Source organism: Diabrotica undecimpunctata, chromosome 5 (assembly GCF_040954645.1).
Source record: "Diabrotica undecimpunctata isolate CICGRU chromosome 5, icDiaUnde3, whole genome shotgun sequence".
In the NCBI taxonomy this organism is placed as follows: domain Eukaryota; kingdom Metazoa; phylum Arthropoda; class Insecta; order Coleoptera; family Chrysomelidae; genus Diabrotica; species Diabrotica undecimpunctata.
In genome coordinates, this window is record NC_092807.1 from 23,575,166 (window position 1) to 23,594,050 (window position 18,885).

The window sequence follows — 18,885 nt, forward strand, 5'->3', positions numbered from 1 at the left end:
GATATTAAAGCAAGTGGAATATGATATCCATTTTCCAATTAAAAATGGTCTGGACAGTAGCTGAATGTACCATCGATATATATATTTTGTTATTTTTGCAAAGAAGGGTAATGAAAAAAAAGTTTCCATCTTTTATTTCTTAATATTCATTGTTTTTATAGACGCAATAGCCTCTGTTCTACTTTTTGGTAAGGCAGGTAGAGTTTTTCTTCTGTTCTTATAAATATTGTTACGAATATATTGTTGACATTTGCCATTCAAGACGTGACGTCTGTCAAAATTTTAAGTTTTAAAAACAAATAGTTTGGTTTTTACAGTCGTCAAAAGCAAGCAAATTTTGTGTTTTCGAAGAAATGGAAAAAGTCAAGTATCGTTCGGTGATTAAGTTCCTTCACAAAAAGGGTAAAATGAATGTGCAAATCAAAGCCGACCAGGACGAAGTTTATGGTGAGGTGGCACCTTCGTTAGCAACAGTAAAATTTTGGAAAGCTGAATTCGTTCGTGGTCGTACGAGTATTTTTGATGATGAGCGTCCCGGGAGGCCAAATGAAGTCACCACGCCGGAAATGATCAACAAAGTCAATGACATGATTACGGCAGATCGTCGAATTAAGCTCCGCGAGTTAATAGAGGTCCTAAACATTTCCTACGAACGCGTACACAACATCATTCACCATCATTTGGACATAAAAAAGCTATTCGCGCGATGGGTGCCGCGTTTGCTGACAATCGATCAAATGCAAAAACGTGTGACCACTTCGGAGACGCTTTTGGCGATGATACGGCGCGATACGAAGGATTTTTTTCGCCAATTTATCATCGTTGATGAAACCTGGCTGCATTATTACACACCGGAAACCAAAGAACAGTCGACACAGTGGCGCAAACGCGGCGAAGGGCCGTCGAAGAAGGCAAAGAGTGCACATTCGGCCTGCAAAGTGATGGCGACTGTTTTCTGGGATGCGAAGGGCATCATCCACATCGACTACTTGGAAAAAGGAAAAACAATCAATGGTGAGTACTACGCAGCATTATTGGATCGATTCGATGCCGAATTGCGTCGAAAACGCCACGGTTTGGAACGTAAAAAAGTGCTCTTTCACCAAGACAATGCACCGGCTCACCGAGCGGCCGTCGCCATGGCAAAATTACACGAATTGGGTTATGAATTGGTTGAACACCCACCGTATTCTCCAGATCTTGCCGCCAGTGATTATTTCCTGTTTCCAAACCTAAAAAAATGGCTCGGAGGACGCCGTTTCGCAACAAATGATGAAGTCGTCGCTGAAACTTCGGCCTATTTTGAAGAGCGCGAGCAAAAGTACTATTCGGATGGGATAAAAAAATTGGAACATCGTCTTACTAAGTGTATGGAGCTTAAAGGGGACTAAGTTGAGAAATAAATCGATTTAATTCCAAAAAACTTTTTTTTCTATCAAAGGCTAGTTTTGTATCAATCCACCCTCGTATATCCGTGCAGTGATCAAGAAAAAGGATGAGGAAGAAAGACAGCTGGACCAACGGCAAGGGTAAGAGTGAAAGATGCTGGAAGTTGAAGCTAGAGAAGTGGGTCACACTGTATGAGTTAGATAGGCATGAAGACTGTGGAGAAGGAGGAAATGCCCGTCTGGGAATGATGCCGTACTAGGAGCGATGAGGGCCCTCTACGCGCTACCTGGAATGAGACAGGGAGCCTCCTTGCTGATGAATGGAGTGTGGATGTGTATGAATGGAGAATTAATGAATGAAGGTAGTGCTTCGGAAGTGATGCCGGCCTTACAGCGGCCATTCCGCTTCCGGATCGCTGGATGACAGAGGAGGGTCTGGTTTAGGTAGGCGACGAGAGACGCATTTTAAAGTACCTCGGGAACTATCTCCGGGAGTATGAAGAACGAATCCTGCACCAAGGTCACTCAGACCTGGACTCTCCTGGACTAAGATGTCCTTTGAAGATTCTAGACCCCTCTTCTATAAAGACAAAAAAAATTAGACACGTCACAAGAAAACAGTCTCAGTGCCTTTTCTGTTATCCTGTTTGTTACTGAGACAACACTTTATATTTATCTTCTCTTAAATCACTGACAAATATACAGTAAAGAAATAAAACCTCGTTTGTTGCTTAGTGTTATATCAATTTTATTGGTTGTTTCGAAACAATAAGTTTATTTACGTTATTAGTTATTTTAATGTCATATTAACTCCTAAGTATGTGAATTGTAAACAATAAATATGAAATTATTTCTCGTTTACCTTTCTAACAGAATCAGGTAACGCATTCATATTAACCTTACATATATATGCAAATCGTGTGGCGATATGTAACTACTACCAAGTTTTACGTTGTCAACCTTTAAACTAGAATATTTCAAATTCCGCACTCAAAGTTCATGGTGAGCGGGAATATCAAATTTTACAACAGAGTTAACAGCTAAATGGAATATCTGATCGTCCTAGTTTCGTAGATCGCTATCAGTTATAACCTGCTGTGGGGAATTTTCCATAATTGCAAAGGGAATGAGATAATCTTTGTATGTAAATTGAAATTTGAAATGTGATAACAAGCAATCCTAACAACGTTATTCTTTGAATACAAAGTGTAAATATAAATTCTCTAGAATTCTGTATAGAAGGGTTTAACAGCTGAAGTGTGTAATGCGATATTACAAAAAGACTCTCATCTAGGGATTCATCAATTTTTAGTTAAAAGATTTTTAAATAAACAATCAAAACGTCCAACTAAATACAAACAGTAAAATGCAAAAAATAAAATACAAAAAAATACATTTCCACTTTTATATTTGCATATGCCACAACTCGAAACATAGTCCTGGACACAATAGGGGATGTTCAGCACATGTTTTGCACCTGTAGCAGGCCTCTTTTCTCCTTTGGTCTTTTGTGCACTGTTTGCACCGTAGAAAATACTTATTTCGGCTATAATTCTGTGAAAAAGTTATCGTTTCCTGAAAATGCCGTACTAGTAAATTTTCACGATTACCAGGAAGAGCTGTATTTTCTTGTGGTGTATGTTGTGAAAAAAACTTAATCAATGTTCTCGCATCTTTTATTTTAGGGTCCAGGCCTAACAGGTTTGGATAAGTAAATCACTGAAATCGATAAATCTGATTGTTGCTGCTGGATTATGGCTATAATCTTTTTGGACAAAAAAATGCATTCCAGACAGCTATATCTAATAGATGAAATATTATATTTACTTTTTATACCAGAAAATGGTTTTCCTGGGGCATGAAAAGTATCAAATCAGTTGATCACACCTGTCTATCCCAGAAATATATTTGTTATAATGGAATACTTCGATTAGTTTTGTTTTCTTGTTCTCTTCTGTTTTTACATCTTCGTAATCGCAAGAACTTCGAGGTTATCTCTCCACTTTGAAATGTACACTTTTTCTCGTCTTTTCCATACATGCTCTACTTTTCTTAATTTTGCTTTAGTTACTACAGCAGGATACCCTCTCCTGTCTCTTCGAAGAGTACCCGTTACGTGAGTTTTATATCGGAGAAGTCGATTAGCTAGCGATATTCTGCTATAGTAATTGTCCATATGTAGATGGTATCCCTTGTTTATATATGGTTGCATTAATTTTAATACAACCGCTTCAGTTTTAGACATAGCTTTATCAGGCGAGTTCTCCTTGCCCTTTGTATATATCTATGTTTAGGACATAACCATCTGCACTACATAGTTCATAAAATGTTATGCCATATTTAGTTTTTTTATTTTTCATGTATGTTCTGAAAGCTAATCCCCCTTGAAATAAAAGTAACGAATCATCTAGAGATAATTGTTGTGGAGGCTTAAGTATAACAAGATTGAAAATTTCTAATACACAAGATCATTTGTGTATTATCATCACATTTCTAAAATATTTCTTACCTTCGCTAATCTATCGGTCTCAGTAGAAAATTCCTGCTTATTATGCGCTGAAAAGCTGCGTAAAATTTGTTCGAAGCGTCTACTAGACATTGTTATAGGAAATACCGGAAAATAGTTTAGTGGTTTTAGGCTAAAAAGTCTTCGTATATCGCAATTTTTCGTTTGTCCCCGTAACAAACAATCTAAAAATTTATATAACTCCTGCTTATCAATCTGTTTATAAATCCTACTTCGAGAATGTCGGGTTTTAGGGCGAACCTACTGACAAAGTATCATTCATCATCCCTTAGCTCTCTTAATGGTTCTTCACAGAAAACACTAATATTGGCAACATCACTATGCCCTTTAATATCTGGTTCTTGAATAATATCATTTGACTCGTGTGAACCACCTGGCTCTTGTAAATTGACATCCGTAGTTTGTTCTGAGTCATCACTTTCAGTAGTTTCAGTGTTTCTAATATCAAGATCCGGATCTGCTCTGAAACTTTCATCACTTGCTGAATATGACCCTGCTTCATCGTATGTACTTACGTCTTCATACAACCGCAAAAGCCGCTTTTCCTCTTTAGAATCCATATCTAAAATATCATATTTTTATAAAATATATTTTAGTATAATATTTATCAACAACTTACCTCAAGCAATACAAAAACACGGTAAAACTAACTACTAACTAAACTTAACTACTAACCGCTACCCAATAAACAACTATTATACGAACTAAAATGCCTGAAATGTTGACACAATAAGTGATTCTAGCTAAACTGTACATCGTTTGCGCGACGGTCGTCACCGCTATGTATTTCTAAACAGAGGACGGGTATAGCAGGGGTGTCGCAGCACGCAGGAATGTTGTAGTAGGTGTATCCAGCAATGTATTAATTGTGTGCAAAAGATGGGCCAGATCGGTTGAACAGTTATTGCTAATTTATTACGGAAAAAAAATTATTGTTGCAGCCGTTTCCGAGAAACAGTGGAACTTTGCAATAAAGCTAGCATGGCCATAGCTACATTTTGGCAATGAATACTGTAACCATTTTAATTGCCAAAATATAGCTATGACTATGAGCTTTACCGTAAAGTTAGTATAGCCTGCGTTTTTGGAAATGGTTGCAGCAATATATTGTTTCTTGGCGTAAAACTTCGGCAATAAATTAGCAATAAACTCCTTGTGGTTCGCTTTTTGGCCGATATTCAGTTTTTCCGCGGATGTGTTTTGAGCTAAGGGATGATGGGCTAGTTTTTGGGGATCGGTTAATATACCAATCAACAGCAATTAATTAGCAATAAAATATGCCGCCAATATAGACTTTGTACTTCTTTTTCTAGCCGAGATGTTAGCTTTACCGTAAAGTTAACATAATCGTTTCTCGGAAACGGTTGCAACAATAAATTGTTTCTTCAGTTCTTGTGTCAATCGAACTTTGCAAGCAAGGGGATGCAGATCTTTAGTGAGTATACATTGTATAGAGCTTTTTGAAATTCTTGTCCACGACATCGAATTGATGTTTCTGGATCTTCACCAATACTCTCAAGCACTGTTTCGATTTTGACATTTAAGCGGCTTGTTTTTGGACGACCAGTGTGTTTAGTATCACCAACTGATCCAATCTCCCTGAATTTTTCAATTACTCTCTTCACAACTGACGAAGTTAAATCATCATTTAGACCACATTTTGTACGAAATTGTAGAACTCTGGCCGCCAAACTTTCATTATTTTTAAAAGATTTTTTAACAATGAAAACGCGTTGTTCTCTTGTGTCGCGCTCCATTTTTATTAAATCTAAACTATCAGCTGTCAAATTGTTTTTGTTTTTTTTTGTTGCCACCATTTTACTGCACAAACGGCGGCAAATTGAAATTTTGCGTGCATTTTTAGGACACATTAGGATCGATAGGTATAATATTGCACTTATTTAACACAATATACAAAACTGGTATTATACCTCAAGAGTGGCTGTTGTCTACATTCGTTACACTGCCAAAGAAATCCAATGCAATACATGCATGTTTTACCGATTTTGAAAAAGCGTTTGAGCGAGACATTCTTGAAAGAAAGGACATAGATAATTAAGATCTGCGAATAATTCTCAATCTATATTGGAATCAGAAAGCTAACATCAAAATATGAGATAACACAAGCAATAGAAATACGTAGAGGAGTACGACAGGGATGCATTTTGTCACCGCTGCTATTTAATGTTTATAGCGAAAGCATCTGCCAGGAACCCCTTTTGCAAGCAAACGAAGAAATCGTAATCAATGGAGAGGTTGTAAATAATATTCGATACGCAGACGACACTGTACTAGTTGCAAAAACAGTAAAAGAATTACAACGATTACTTACAAATATAAATATTGCCTGCAACAATTATGGCATAAGGCATAAGTATCAATATCAAAAAACCAAGTATATGGTCTTCAGTAAGAACATGACACAACCAGCACATATTAGTATAAACGGCATTCAAATCGAAAAAGTATCAAGTTACAAATACTTGGGGATTTCAATAAACGAAACTGGAGACCAAAACAATGAAATAAAAAGACGTATCGAAATTGACAGGGCCACCTTCATAAAGATGAGGAAATTCTTCTGCAACAGAGATATAAGCATCCCTCTACGATTAAGAATGCTAAGGGGCTACGTATTTAACACGCTATTATACGGTTTAGAGGCCTGGACTCTCAAAGAGGCCTGGACTCTCAAACAGAACAACATAAAAAATATTGAAAGTTTCGAGATGTGGTGCTACCGTCGAATGCTGAAGATAAGTTGGGTTGAAAGAGTTACAAACTTTGAAGTAATGCGAAGGATAGGAAAAGACCCAGAAATTTTGTCAACGATCAAACGAAAAAAACTCGAATATTTGGGTCAGCTGATGAGAGGACATAAATACACATTACTTTAAAATATAATGCAAGGTAAAATAGAAAGAAACCGGAATCCAGGCCGTAGAAGAATGTCATGGTTGCGTAATTTGAGAGACTGGTTTGACTGTACCACTAATGAACTCTTTAGGTCAGCTATAAACAAGGTCAGGATAGCCTTGATGATTTCCAATCTCCGATAGAAGTGGCACAAGAAGAGGAAGAAGCATTCTAAAGAAGGCATTTTCTTTTTTTTACCAATTATTAAAATGCATCATGTTCCATTTAAAATAAGCTCTATATTACCCAATTGAATACGCAAAGGGGAACTTTTTTTTAAACTCCTTTTAAAAAAAACTCGACATAATTCAGAACACTCTGGACATAGGTATAAAGTTGATTATACACAGACAATCCAGAATTAATACGGAAAATGGAATACAATACGTAAGTCTCATAAGAAAAATATAACTATGAGACACCAGAATTTATTGGGTCATCTTCTATATTTCAAAATAATTTTCAAATGTAACTTTCATGTTAAAAAACGTGTGAAAAATTTTAAAACTTTTACTGGTTATAAAATATCACACATACATTTTTAAATTCAATAGACTTTCAATTTTTTTTGTATTTTGTTTCTTATATACTTAAGTAAATAATTATTATTTGACCTTGTATGTAAGTATTTTTTGTTTTATGCAGTTTATCTGACCAGTTTTATAATTTGTAAACAATAATATTATTCCGTTAGTATTATTTTATTTTTAATTAAATGGATCCTTTAACTAATATCGCATTTATTATTAATAAATACCATTTAAATTATTCATACTGTACAAAAACGAGAAAATTTGAAGTCCCGGTGTCCAAATCAGATAAAATAGGTTTTCTACTATTTCAAGATTCCTTTATGAAATATTTGAAATAAAAACTTGTAACATTAGCCAAAGAAATTATGTCGAAATTGCAATTTTATCATTAAATTTTCTCTTCCGTATTGGGCAATCTGTTGAAGGTTACATATCTATCAGATATTGTTGGTATTGTGTTTTTAGAATAAAAATGTACACCAAATTGACTTACCTGCTATTCGTAAAACTGCTCTATCGGCGCTATCTAAAGCAAGAACTGCTAAAGGTTGTTCTCTAGTCCACTCCTGTAAGGTTGGGTCCTTATCAAAATCCATTATTCACAGCATATTTCCCCTGAAAGTAAAAATAAATTGTAAATATACTTTTAACTACCGCTTCCATGTGGTTGCGTCATACGCGTAAATATTTCATCCACGTAGGGTTTATTTAAAAGGGTGCGTTTTCTAGGTCGTCGGCCCCAAACTAGGCGAGTCTCGATCTACTACATCATATTTATTTGTATATGATATTTTGGAATAACGATATGAAATAATTAGTTGCAAAGATAAACTAAGTTATCTAATACAAGCATCATCCTCCCATCTTCTCAATTAAGTAAACAAACTTATAAAATAATATATAACAACCCTAAAACTGAATTATTATATATCTATTGTCAAGATCGGTCAATGGTAAGTGATGTAAAATAAAAAAAAATTAGAAAAAAAAAAGAATATCAACAAATTAATATTTTTTCATAATTAAATGTATTAAGAAATTGAAACACATATGACCTTTATCGACTTAGAGAAAGCATACGATAGCGTGCCCAGGAAACAACTATGGGAAGCAATGAGAAGAATGCGCGTTAGAGAGAAATGGGTGAATATAACACCCGTAAAGACTGTATAAAGAAACATAAGTGCAAATAAAGTTAGGTAATGAAATAACAAAAACAATCACCGCAACAAAAGGCCTCAAACAAGGATGTGGTCTCTCACCTACACTTTTTAACATATATATATATATATATATATATGGATCAGGCTTTGAAAAGATGGTATAGAAAATGCGGAACAATGGGCATACCAGTACAAGAGAATATATTACATTCACTACTTTTCGCAGATGATCAAGTCATTTTTGCACAAGACAGGGAGGATATGGAATATATGATAAGGAAATTAAAGGAAGAATATGAACTTTGGGGACTCAAGATAAATACGTGCAAGACCGAATACTTATGTATTGGACCCGAGGTTGCAGATTTGAACTTAAGTTTAGAAGAAGAGACTATTAAGAGTTGTAAGGCTTTTAAGTATTTAGGGTCAATGATTAGCCGAGATGGTACTTGTATGAAAGATATAGAAATGAAAATAGCACGGGGAAAACAAGCCACAAGAGCACTTCATGGAGTGATATGGAACAACACTCTAACCAAAGAAAACAAAAAGAGAATCTTTCAAAGCATAGTGATGAATATTACCCTATATGGAGCGGAAGTATGGCCAATGACAACAACAATACGAAATAAAATAAGAACAGTTGAACTGGACTTTATGAGAATATGTCTACAAATCACAAGAGCGGATAGAATAAGAACGGAGGAAATATGGAACAGAATGGAAGTAAAATGCTCAATTACAAAAAAGTTGGAAAACAGAGCCCTGCAGTGGTACGGGCATGTACAAAGAATGCCAGAGCATAGGTGGCCGAAAAGAATATTAAACTGGGACCCGCCGGGAAGAAGACGGAGAGGAAGACCTGCTACAAGATGAAAAACATACGTCGGAAATGCTATGATAGATAGAGACCTCAGAGAAGGTGACTGGAAGAATAGAGTGCTGTGGAGGACGAAAACGGCGAACTCATAATGGGAAAGGCCGAAGAAGAAAAAGAAATTGGGAGGGCGGGTTACTCATAAATGTAACTTGATCTAGCAATTTTACCAGGTGCAAATCAAACACGTCGTTTACTAATAAGAAAATCAAAATATTATAGATATATAGGTAATTTGCGGTCTTTTACAGTGGGGCAACTGTAACAATAGCAGAACTAAATATTGGGGCCAAGGGTACGATAACTGGGCAAATATAAAGGGAAAACACAACGGCTTACAAAAAAAAACTTGATTGAGATAAATCCAAGGTTTAATATTGACTGTTCCATAGTGGGGAGCGGTCATTTTCGAAAGTAAAACTCATAAAAAATTATTTAAGAACAACAATGAGTCAATGAAGGCTTACTAATTTGGTGCTAATTTCTACAGAAAATGAAATATACGATGACTTAGATTAAAGAATATTTGGTTGAATATATTGTGAACATAAATACCAGAAAAGTTCAATTTTAGTAAAAAATATGCTGTGTTATTTATTTAAATCTTTAATACTTATATCCTTTTTTTAATTAAGTTTTGTTTCTTATTATGTTTATTTTTGTTATGTAAGTATTAGTTATATAATACTTTTTTGATTAAACCTATAACAAAATTTATATTAAAAGTAAAAACAGTATAATACCGTATTATATAAAGTCCAGTAAACAAATCATAGAATGTGTCATACGGTGAATTTACCACAAGAATCTAGGCCTATGCTATACTTAGAAGTTCATAAAATCGTAAGTCATTGAAAAATCAAAATACATAAATAAGTCCCATTCTTTTGATAGCATCGTTTACAAAATTAGAGTGTTTGTAGTACAAAATGTGTCAGCCCATTATACTCTACTGTTTTCATATATTGACACGTTCCTCATTTTATAGCAAAATTCGTGGTCGTGGCATAGGCCGCCTGGCGTTGGCTTATTCATGAGCAGATACACTTTCATCCGGAATATCCTAATGAGTTCAGTTTTACCTTAAATTTTTACCTGAAGAAATAACACTTTCGTCCAAGTCAAATATTTTTGCATATACACTTTCGTCCAGGGGTCGAGCTCAGCGGGGATCAATCCCATAATTAAAAAAAAAGTTGTCTTACTGCGTTATAAAATTTATTACCTTAGATTAGTGAATTTCATTTACAACATACAATATAAATAGCAAATAATAATAAACTTACTTAAAAACTAAAATAGTGGGATGTATATTTAATATATTAGAGGCCTAGTAATAGTTTTTTCATTCAAATTTTCTTTTTTACTTTTCAAAAATTTCTCACGAACTACAGTTTTGTTATTAAGTCTGTTACATTTATGAATACTTTGAATTCTAATGTAAATCTCATTTTGATATTGATTGATAGCCTCTAAAAACACGAATATATTCGGATGGTATGTGTTAAAAGATTTACGTAAATCAGAATGGAAAGATTCACATGCATTGGTTGTTCTCGTAGTTTCTGATGATTTTGCAGACCAGAGTATCGGTGGAAATATTGAGTTTTCATCAACATAAATATGTCTCAACTAAATAATTAACAAAAGCATTTAGTACGACACTCTCGGGCATAATTTAAGATAAGGATAAGATCAAAAACTAAACAATCACCGACTTCTTGGTGATCTAGAAAAAGAAGACCAAAGCAATAACCAATCGATTTTCCCACTTCAGTTCTGTTTTTGTAATCATTTGTTAAGCCAAGTTCTTGAATTTTACGCCACCAAGCCTGCGAAAGATGGAATCTACATCCGATTATTTTAGATTGACTCCAAACTGATTTAACAGCCTTATGAATTGATTTTTCAAAATCGATGACAATATATTTTGGAAGAAAATTTAAAGTTAGCTCTGAACATTTGGTCCTTATCAAATTGAAACATGTTTCATATGTAGATGATAATTGATCTGACAATAAACAAAATACTAGTGGAATGTAGTGGCCATTGTAGTATCCATGAATTGTAAACATTTGATAATAGAATTTTGGGCAATATTTAAATGTACCATCCATATATATTCCAGAACACTTACATAAATGTCTGAGATTTGTCTTACAAGATATAATAGTTAATTTTGCACTCTTATCATTTACTAATAAAAAGTTTTCATTTCTAGACGTGATGATAGGGTCCTCTAGTTTTTCTAATGATTCCAGCACTTCTAACGTTTTCGGCAAAACTGGGAGTAATTTTCTTCTTACAGTATAAATACTTTGTTTCACTGATTTCAAATTCATAATAGTTAAATTGGTATTTTGTTTTTCACTTAAAACGGGATGTAAAATTTTCCTGGAATGAGTACTTATATTTTCTGCAGCTTTACGCTTAGCTGCTACTCTTACAAACTGTTGTTGAATGCAGTTGGCCTCCAGGCTTACATGAAAATGATTTAAGTTTTGTCTAGAAATTACTACATCATCCCTAATTGTGTAGACGGCAGCGTTAAAACCTTTGGTACGACATCTCCAGCGTGATTCCCCACTTTTTAACTTTTCGGCAAAATTGAATTTGTAGTTATTTACGAATAAAAGGGGAGCATCTCTTTTCGTTGCACTTTTTTTCACCTCCATACGTTTGCCGAAATTCTCCATAACGTTTCAAGAATAAATGATTTTCAATCAAGACTATAGCAATATAAACACTTTAAGAATATTTTCACAAATGAATAAACTCCAAGATTTGTACAAATTTATATATTTAATATGAATAGCTTCTTCGAAAAGCATTACGAAAATGAAAATGTATACCATCTTTTATGACACTTATTATTTTGTACGAAAGTGTAATCGCCGCTTATTCATATACCGCTTATTATGCTTATTATGGTATTATGCTTTGTAAATTAGAACTTAAAAATTATTTCGGCAAAGTTACAGAGTTGCAGCATCGGCACTTTTTCTGCGACCAGTATATAGAAGATAAAATAAGAGGAACCATATTATTCATTTTAATATGTTCATTTACTTTCGATTTAACATACAATAAAAAATAATACTGTTAAAACACAATCGATATAAGTATGAGGAAAAATAAATAAATAAGATATTTTAAAAAGTTCTACTAGTTTGACCTATGTAAGTTTTTGGACCATTCACACGTTCAAAAACACTGTTCGAGATTATTTTAGAACACACTAAATTTTCACCTAAGAAATTTACCGTAAAAATACAAAAAAACTAGTTAATAAGATACAATATTGTCAATTACCTAACAACTCCTGATTAATTTCAATTGACGTAAAAAATATTTTTCCTGGTATTCCTCCTACAGAAACTTTTGTTCTAAAAAAAAAACCTTTTAGACCATAATATTAAGAATCCAATTATTACATCTGAAATTTTACATCTTCTTGAAATTTGCATAAACCAGGCCTAATTTGAATTTAATAATCAAATCTATACAAATAACAGTGCAGAACTTATAATGGGTAATCCTCTAAGCCCATTGCTATCAGATATTTTTATGGATCATGTAGAAACAAAGATTTCCAAACATCCCGTATTCAAACAGTTTTTGTATTGGTGGAGATACGTAGTCGATGTACTGGTATATTTTACAGGAACTAACAGACAACTTGACCAATTCTTATCGTATATTAATTCACGCCATAGTTATATTGAATTCACAATAGAAACAGAACAGAATCAATCCATAAAATTTCTAGATTTAAAAGTTATCAGACTTAAAAACAAACATGCGTTCTGCGTATTTCATAAACCTACCCATACTGATACGACTATACACAATTCATCATCCCATCCTAAACAACATAAATTGGCAGCCTACGTAGCATGTTACATAGATTAATAGAAATTCCGATGTCAAAAATCAACTTTGAAATAGAATTAAATATCATTAAGCAAATAGCAATAAACAATGGTATTGGTAAGTACAATAAACCAACAATAAATAAAATTTTAAATCAAAAACTACATAAGTAAGCCCAGACATTAGTATTTCCACCACTAGAGAAAAAATCCAGTACTTACAAAGAAAAAGCACTTACACGGTTATGTATACCAACTTAAATGTGGCTATTGCCCAAATACTTACATCGGTCAAACTTGTAGAATTTTTAACGAACGTATAGCAGAACATAAAACGGCTTTCAATAATAGAAAAATAGATTCTACGTGTGCACTGTGGAAGTTTTGAAAACAAAAGTTTTCAGTGTTTTATTGTTATATAATTATCTTATTACATATTAATTTCTAGAGAAACATGGAGAAATGTAATGGAAGCATTCTACCGTTCTTTACGATACTGTCAAAAAAACAAACTAAATTTAGTTGTACTTACATAGTTTAAATCAAACAATGTCGATTAGGCGTTTCTTTGCTTTTGCTTTATCTTTTTAAAATGTTCCTGACTACATAAAATCGAAAGTATTGTATACGGTTGGACTGGTATTGAATGGAAATTTCAATATAGGTACAATATACAGGGCGTTTAAAAAACCAAAGTGACTAATGATATCAGAAAAATGGTAAATCTGAGAACGTTGCAAACATCAAATTCAAATCTTCATATTGCAAAATAGCTGCATATCTGTTTTTGTACAATTCGGACTGTTCATTTACACAACTTTTATATCCACTAATATTTATAGTACCTAATATTCTATCTATTTAAAGGAATCTTAATATTCAATCCAAAAATATTCAATCTCGTTAGTTAAGTCATTACAAACACCGGGGGAATGCAATTGACTTTGTATTTTTATTGTAGCATAAGTATTTCACCTATTTCTTTCGCGCCATTACCTTTTTATTTGTCTAAAAAATCTAAATACTTTCTAGGAATAGTCTACACTTAAGCTAAAAATACCAGTCAAGCAATCTTGGAATGTTATTCCTATCCAATAAAATATCGTTATTTGTAGTCAATTACAAAATTTTTATATTGAACTATTTATATTCGAGATTATAGTAATATTTATATAAAATGATATAAAATAAATAATTGACTCATCAGCTACTTCAAGTTAATCTATAATCTTATGTACATCTATACCTAATCGATCATATAAAATTATCAGATGTCAAATTGGGAAAACCATTATCAATGCTATGACCAAAACGGTATAAAATAGAAATTGCCTCAACGTTTACCTGAAAGTTAGTTAAGGACAATGATCTTTGATAAAGATTAACTACTTTTTCATTTTTTTAGAGTAGGTATAATTAACCCCGCTTGGGGTAGATCGAGTTGTAATCATGTTCTATACTCCAGCAAATAAGAAACGAAATAAGTCATACGCGTGATCACTTATGTTTATCGTATGGTTTAGCTGTTCCTATTACTTTTACCAAGAAGCGTGTCAGTAGCGAAGTGGTAGCGGGGAACTTATTTTTTATTTACATTATGGCATGCAACAAGAACACATAATTAACACGTTCAGCCCCGGGTGGTATCAATATGATGCTTCACTAAATAGTACTCTTGGGACAGTGAGTCATCACTCTAATGCCACACTACAGTTTTGTATTCGGGACACCGAGGCAACAACTGTGCCCCCACAGCTATATAAATTACATTGTAAGTTGGACAGGGTGGTCCAAGAAGCAAAATAATATTTCCTGATCGGATGTGAGACGGTTTTTACGAAAGATATGGAAATTATAAAACTTTATGAAAAAAATAAAAGATTTTCTTCAGAAATGTGCAAAAATAATTATAATAATATAACACCTTATTATTTTAAAACAGCATTATGTGTTGAGAAAAAACAAGAAATACAATAATGTTTTTTGCATTGGTTGCACAAAAATTTAGAACGAGAACACTTGTTTTGAGCTTCCTTCCGCCCCAATTCATTCTTCATTCTAACGTAGCAAACCACACATCTGTTTTCTCTTCCTTCTACAAGCTAATGACTGACATCGGTGTTATCGTTGATATTAGTTTCAATAGCGGACATTTCACCCAGTAATTCTATAGCGACTTCTGTTTTGAACTCTGTTATAGTCAATTTAGTTTGTTTTACAATATGAGCATTCACCAAGGCACTACCAAACAATAATTCTGTGGCTAATTTCCTGTACCATTTATTCCCTCGTCTCAAGCAATGTGAATACGCTTTTTTCTGATCTGAGAGATCAATAAAGGATTTTGAATCATTGTAATCAACAATCATTTTGGGCTTTTCAATTTCTTTGCCTTTGTGTAGACGTTTCAACATTTCATCCCCATGCTTTGTACTAATCATCAAGACATCCCTTTTGTCACACCATTTTAATATTACAATTCCGGAATTACTTTGTAAGGCAATTTTTTCATTTTTTTTAGTTTTTTCTTGACAAACTCGGGCCAATTCATTTTTCTGTTTGACCGAGCAGTGCCTACAAGGAGAGTTGTACGGCTGAGCAGTGTATGAGCAAGGGTGTATCTGTGAAGATAGTACGACCACTATCTAACAACCCTTCCATAAGTGATAGAACAACAGATAAAGAGGCATTTTGACCACCCTGACTATCTTTTCCACAGTATATTTTGAGGTCATAAGTGTAGCCGTTTTCTAAGCAAAGCTTATATAATTTGATACCAAATTTGTGTTTTTTATTTTTGATATATTGCTTGAATTCCAAGCAACCACGATAAGGTACCATCGTCTCGTCAATACAGACATTTTCTACTGGAGCAACAATTTGCTGAAATCTAGAAATAAGTTTTTGAACCAACGGAGATATTTTGTGAAGCCGATCAAAATCCGGTGAGTTTGGTTGTGGCTGTTTCATTATTATTGAAGTGAATATTTGAAAGTAACTGCTCAAAACGATTTCTAGACATTTTGTGTCTTATATTAGTAACAAATAAGTAATTTCTGCTCCAATAGTCGCGTAATCGTGGTGCTTTTAGCAATCCCATCCATATAGTTACTCCAAAGAACATTTCCATTTCTTTTCTTGTAGTTGGTATCCAACGTTTACATTTAGATTTGGCTACAACAGGTCGGCCATTTATCTGTTGATCTGCGTATAAATTCGTTTGATCAACTATATAATCGATCAAGTCATCAGTCACAAATAGTTTGTAAAAGAAATAAGGAGTTTCTGTAAAATTGTTGTAATATTCCAGTCTTACCCCAGCATTCTGAATAGTCTGCGGAAAATTTTTCAACTTGGAAGTGTCAACTTCGCTCCATAATAAATCTGAACTCTCCCCTTCATCTTCTTCTGCGACAACAGCAAATGCAGAAATTACAGTTTCTATTGTCTGTTGTATCAGGTCATCCTAAACAGAAATTAGGTATGACTTTTCAGAATGAACATAAAAGTTTAGTAAAACTTACCTCATTTTCAACGGCCAGTAACGCTATTTTTGGTATACCGCTAGGCCCTGGCACTTCAAGATTGCGTTTGTCCGGTACTTCACTGATGCCATGTAATTTTCTCAGTTTCCTAGGAATTTCTTCGGAAGAATCCGAGGATTTTGTGTCACTGGGTATATAATCATCTGATGATCCAGAATTTGCATAAGGGTCGTCCACTCCTACGTCTTCATCTGACATAAGCTCTTCGTATAAACTTACAAGTCTTTTCTGTTCTTTTTCGTAGAAATCGTAGGCAAAGAGGACCGAACAAAGAATGACTCAGAATATAACGTCAAATACTTCCGTCGCTTCATACAAGAATGAACAAGTTTGATGCAACACGTAAATGCCACGCTGTCCAGACAAACAAATTTATAGTTCTCGGACAGCGAGGCATCAATGTGATGCCTCAAAAATGTTGTGCAATAACTCGATTGTTAAATATTTTTTTTTGAAAATGAATCAGAAATGCGGAAAGGCATCCACGACTCCCGTCTTATTTACAAAAAATAAAATGCTGACCAATGGACAAGAAAAAAAATTATAACAGCGGGGCTGAACGTGTTAAAAACAATAGAAAACGTTAAATGAAGTATTACAAACAAACATCTTATCTTATGTACCAATATAGTCTAAAACATTTTCGGTCACATTCAGGAATTCCATCTTCTTAGTTTTGCTTGCTGTTCTGTCAATATATTACCCTCCTTTAAGTAAAATTTAGTAAGTTTAGTAAATACACATTATAAAATGTGTATTTTTGCCAATAAATGATATCTGTAAAATATTTCTTTTGTGTTTAGTTAGGTGATAGAAGGAAGCCCATTTAGAGCATAGTGGTAGAAATACTTAAAAGCACAACGTTTTATATTTTTTTGAATATCATTTTTGAAGTTAATTTTTTTGGAAAACGGAATGCAGTACGTAGGTAATGCAATAAGGTTTGTAGAAGGTCTGCACAAAAATATAAAGAAATTGGTAAAAAATTGAAAGTGTTATCCTATTAAACAAAAGCGAGGGTCCATACAATTTTTTCGCCATACAAATTAAGTACCACTTTTTTTTTGATAATTTGGGTTATTTTAAGACGAAAGTTATTCCTGTAATTTTTTCGTAAAATGCAATTAAACAATTAAAAATTCCAAAAAAAGCAATTTTAGCGTTTTTCAAAGCCATTTTTCAATAGGTTGGACATGGAATTTAACTAACAAAAATTTTGAAATTTAAAACGTCTGAATTTAACCGTTCCAAACACATTGATTAGGTATTTCTTACTCACAACATTGTGTTTTAATCTAAAGCATTATGATATACGTACATTACTACAATAAAAAGTTTACCCAAAGTCTACCCAGGCAATCTACCTTATTTATAACAATTTGTCAACAAATAAAAAATTTCCTTTTTTATTTGAAACCAATTTATTCTTTCTTTTTTAAATAATCAGGTTCCTGTGGTAAACTTTGGGTAAACTTCTTAGTGTAATATTGTACTATCAGTAAGATCATATTCTCTCGATTAAATCAGTGTGGGTTCAGAAAAGGAAGAAGCATTGTTGATCAGATCGTCACTTGATTCTTTTCATTGATTGTAAGCAGGTTTTAGATCGAGTCAAAAGAACGGAACTATTCACAGCATTGCAAAATATGGACGTTTGTCCAAAGCTTATTAGAATGATAAAATTAAGGCTCTAAAGAGCAGTCAATAAAGTCAATATAACAGAAAGCTTTGAGGTTAAAGAAGAAGTGCGACAGGGTGATCAATTATCACCTATAATGTTTAGCATATTAAAAAAATGTTATACATGAAGCAAATATTAATAGCTTCAGTCAAGAGAACCTAACTCTCAATAGGTTGTTAAGAAGCAAAAAATATGTATATCTAGAAGAGTAAAACTAAGGATCTACAAGATCGTAATTAGGCCGATCGCGAAGTATGCTTTTGAAGCATGGGTCACAACAAGAGTGATTATTGGTTTGGGAGTGAAAAATACTGTGAAAAAACCTTAATATTAAAGGGATAATAGATAAGAAGAACAAATAACCTAACATATTAGCAGTAGCA

General features: G+C 33.5%; 2 protein-coding genes across 3 annotated transcripts in view; one reads left to right on the forward strand and one right to left on the reverse strand.

Annotated features, from left to right (window-relative positions):
* Positions 1 to 18,885, reverse strand: part of shot (dystonin-like protein short stop) — a 733,882-nt gene that overhangs the window by 713,403 nt on the left and 1,594 nt on the right. For both annotated transcript variants that reach the window (XM_072531672.1, XM_072531664.1), the window contains exon 2: positions 7,858 to 7,979. In XM_072531672.1, coding sequence (XP_072387773.1) covers positions 7,858 to 7,960 — 103 coding nt within the window. In that variant the 5' untranslated portion in view covers positions 7,961 to 7,979. The remainder of the gene's footprint in view (positions 1 to 7,857; positions 7,980 to 18,885) is intronic.
* LOC140441179 (venom serine protease-like) overlaps positions 1 to 18,885 on the forward strand; it is a 318,277-nt gene that overhangs the window by 158,699 nt on the left and 140,693 nt on the right. The gene's annotated exons all lie outside the window — the stretch shown is intronic.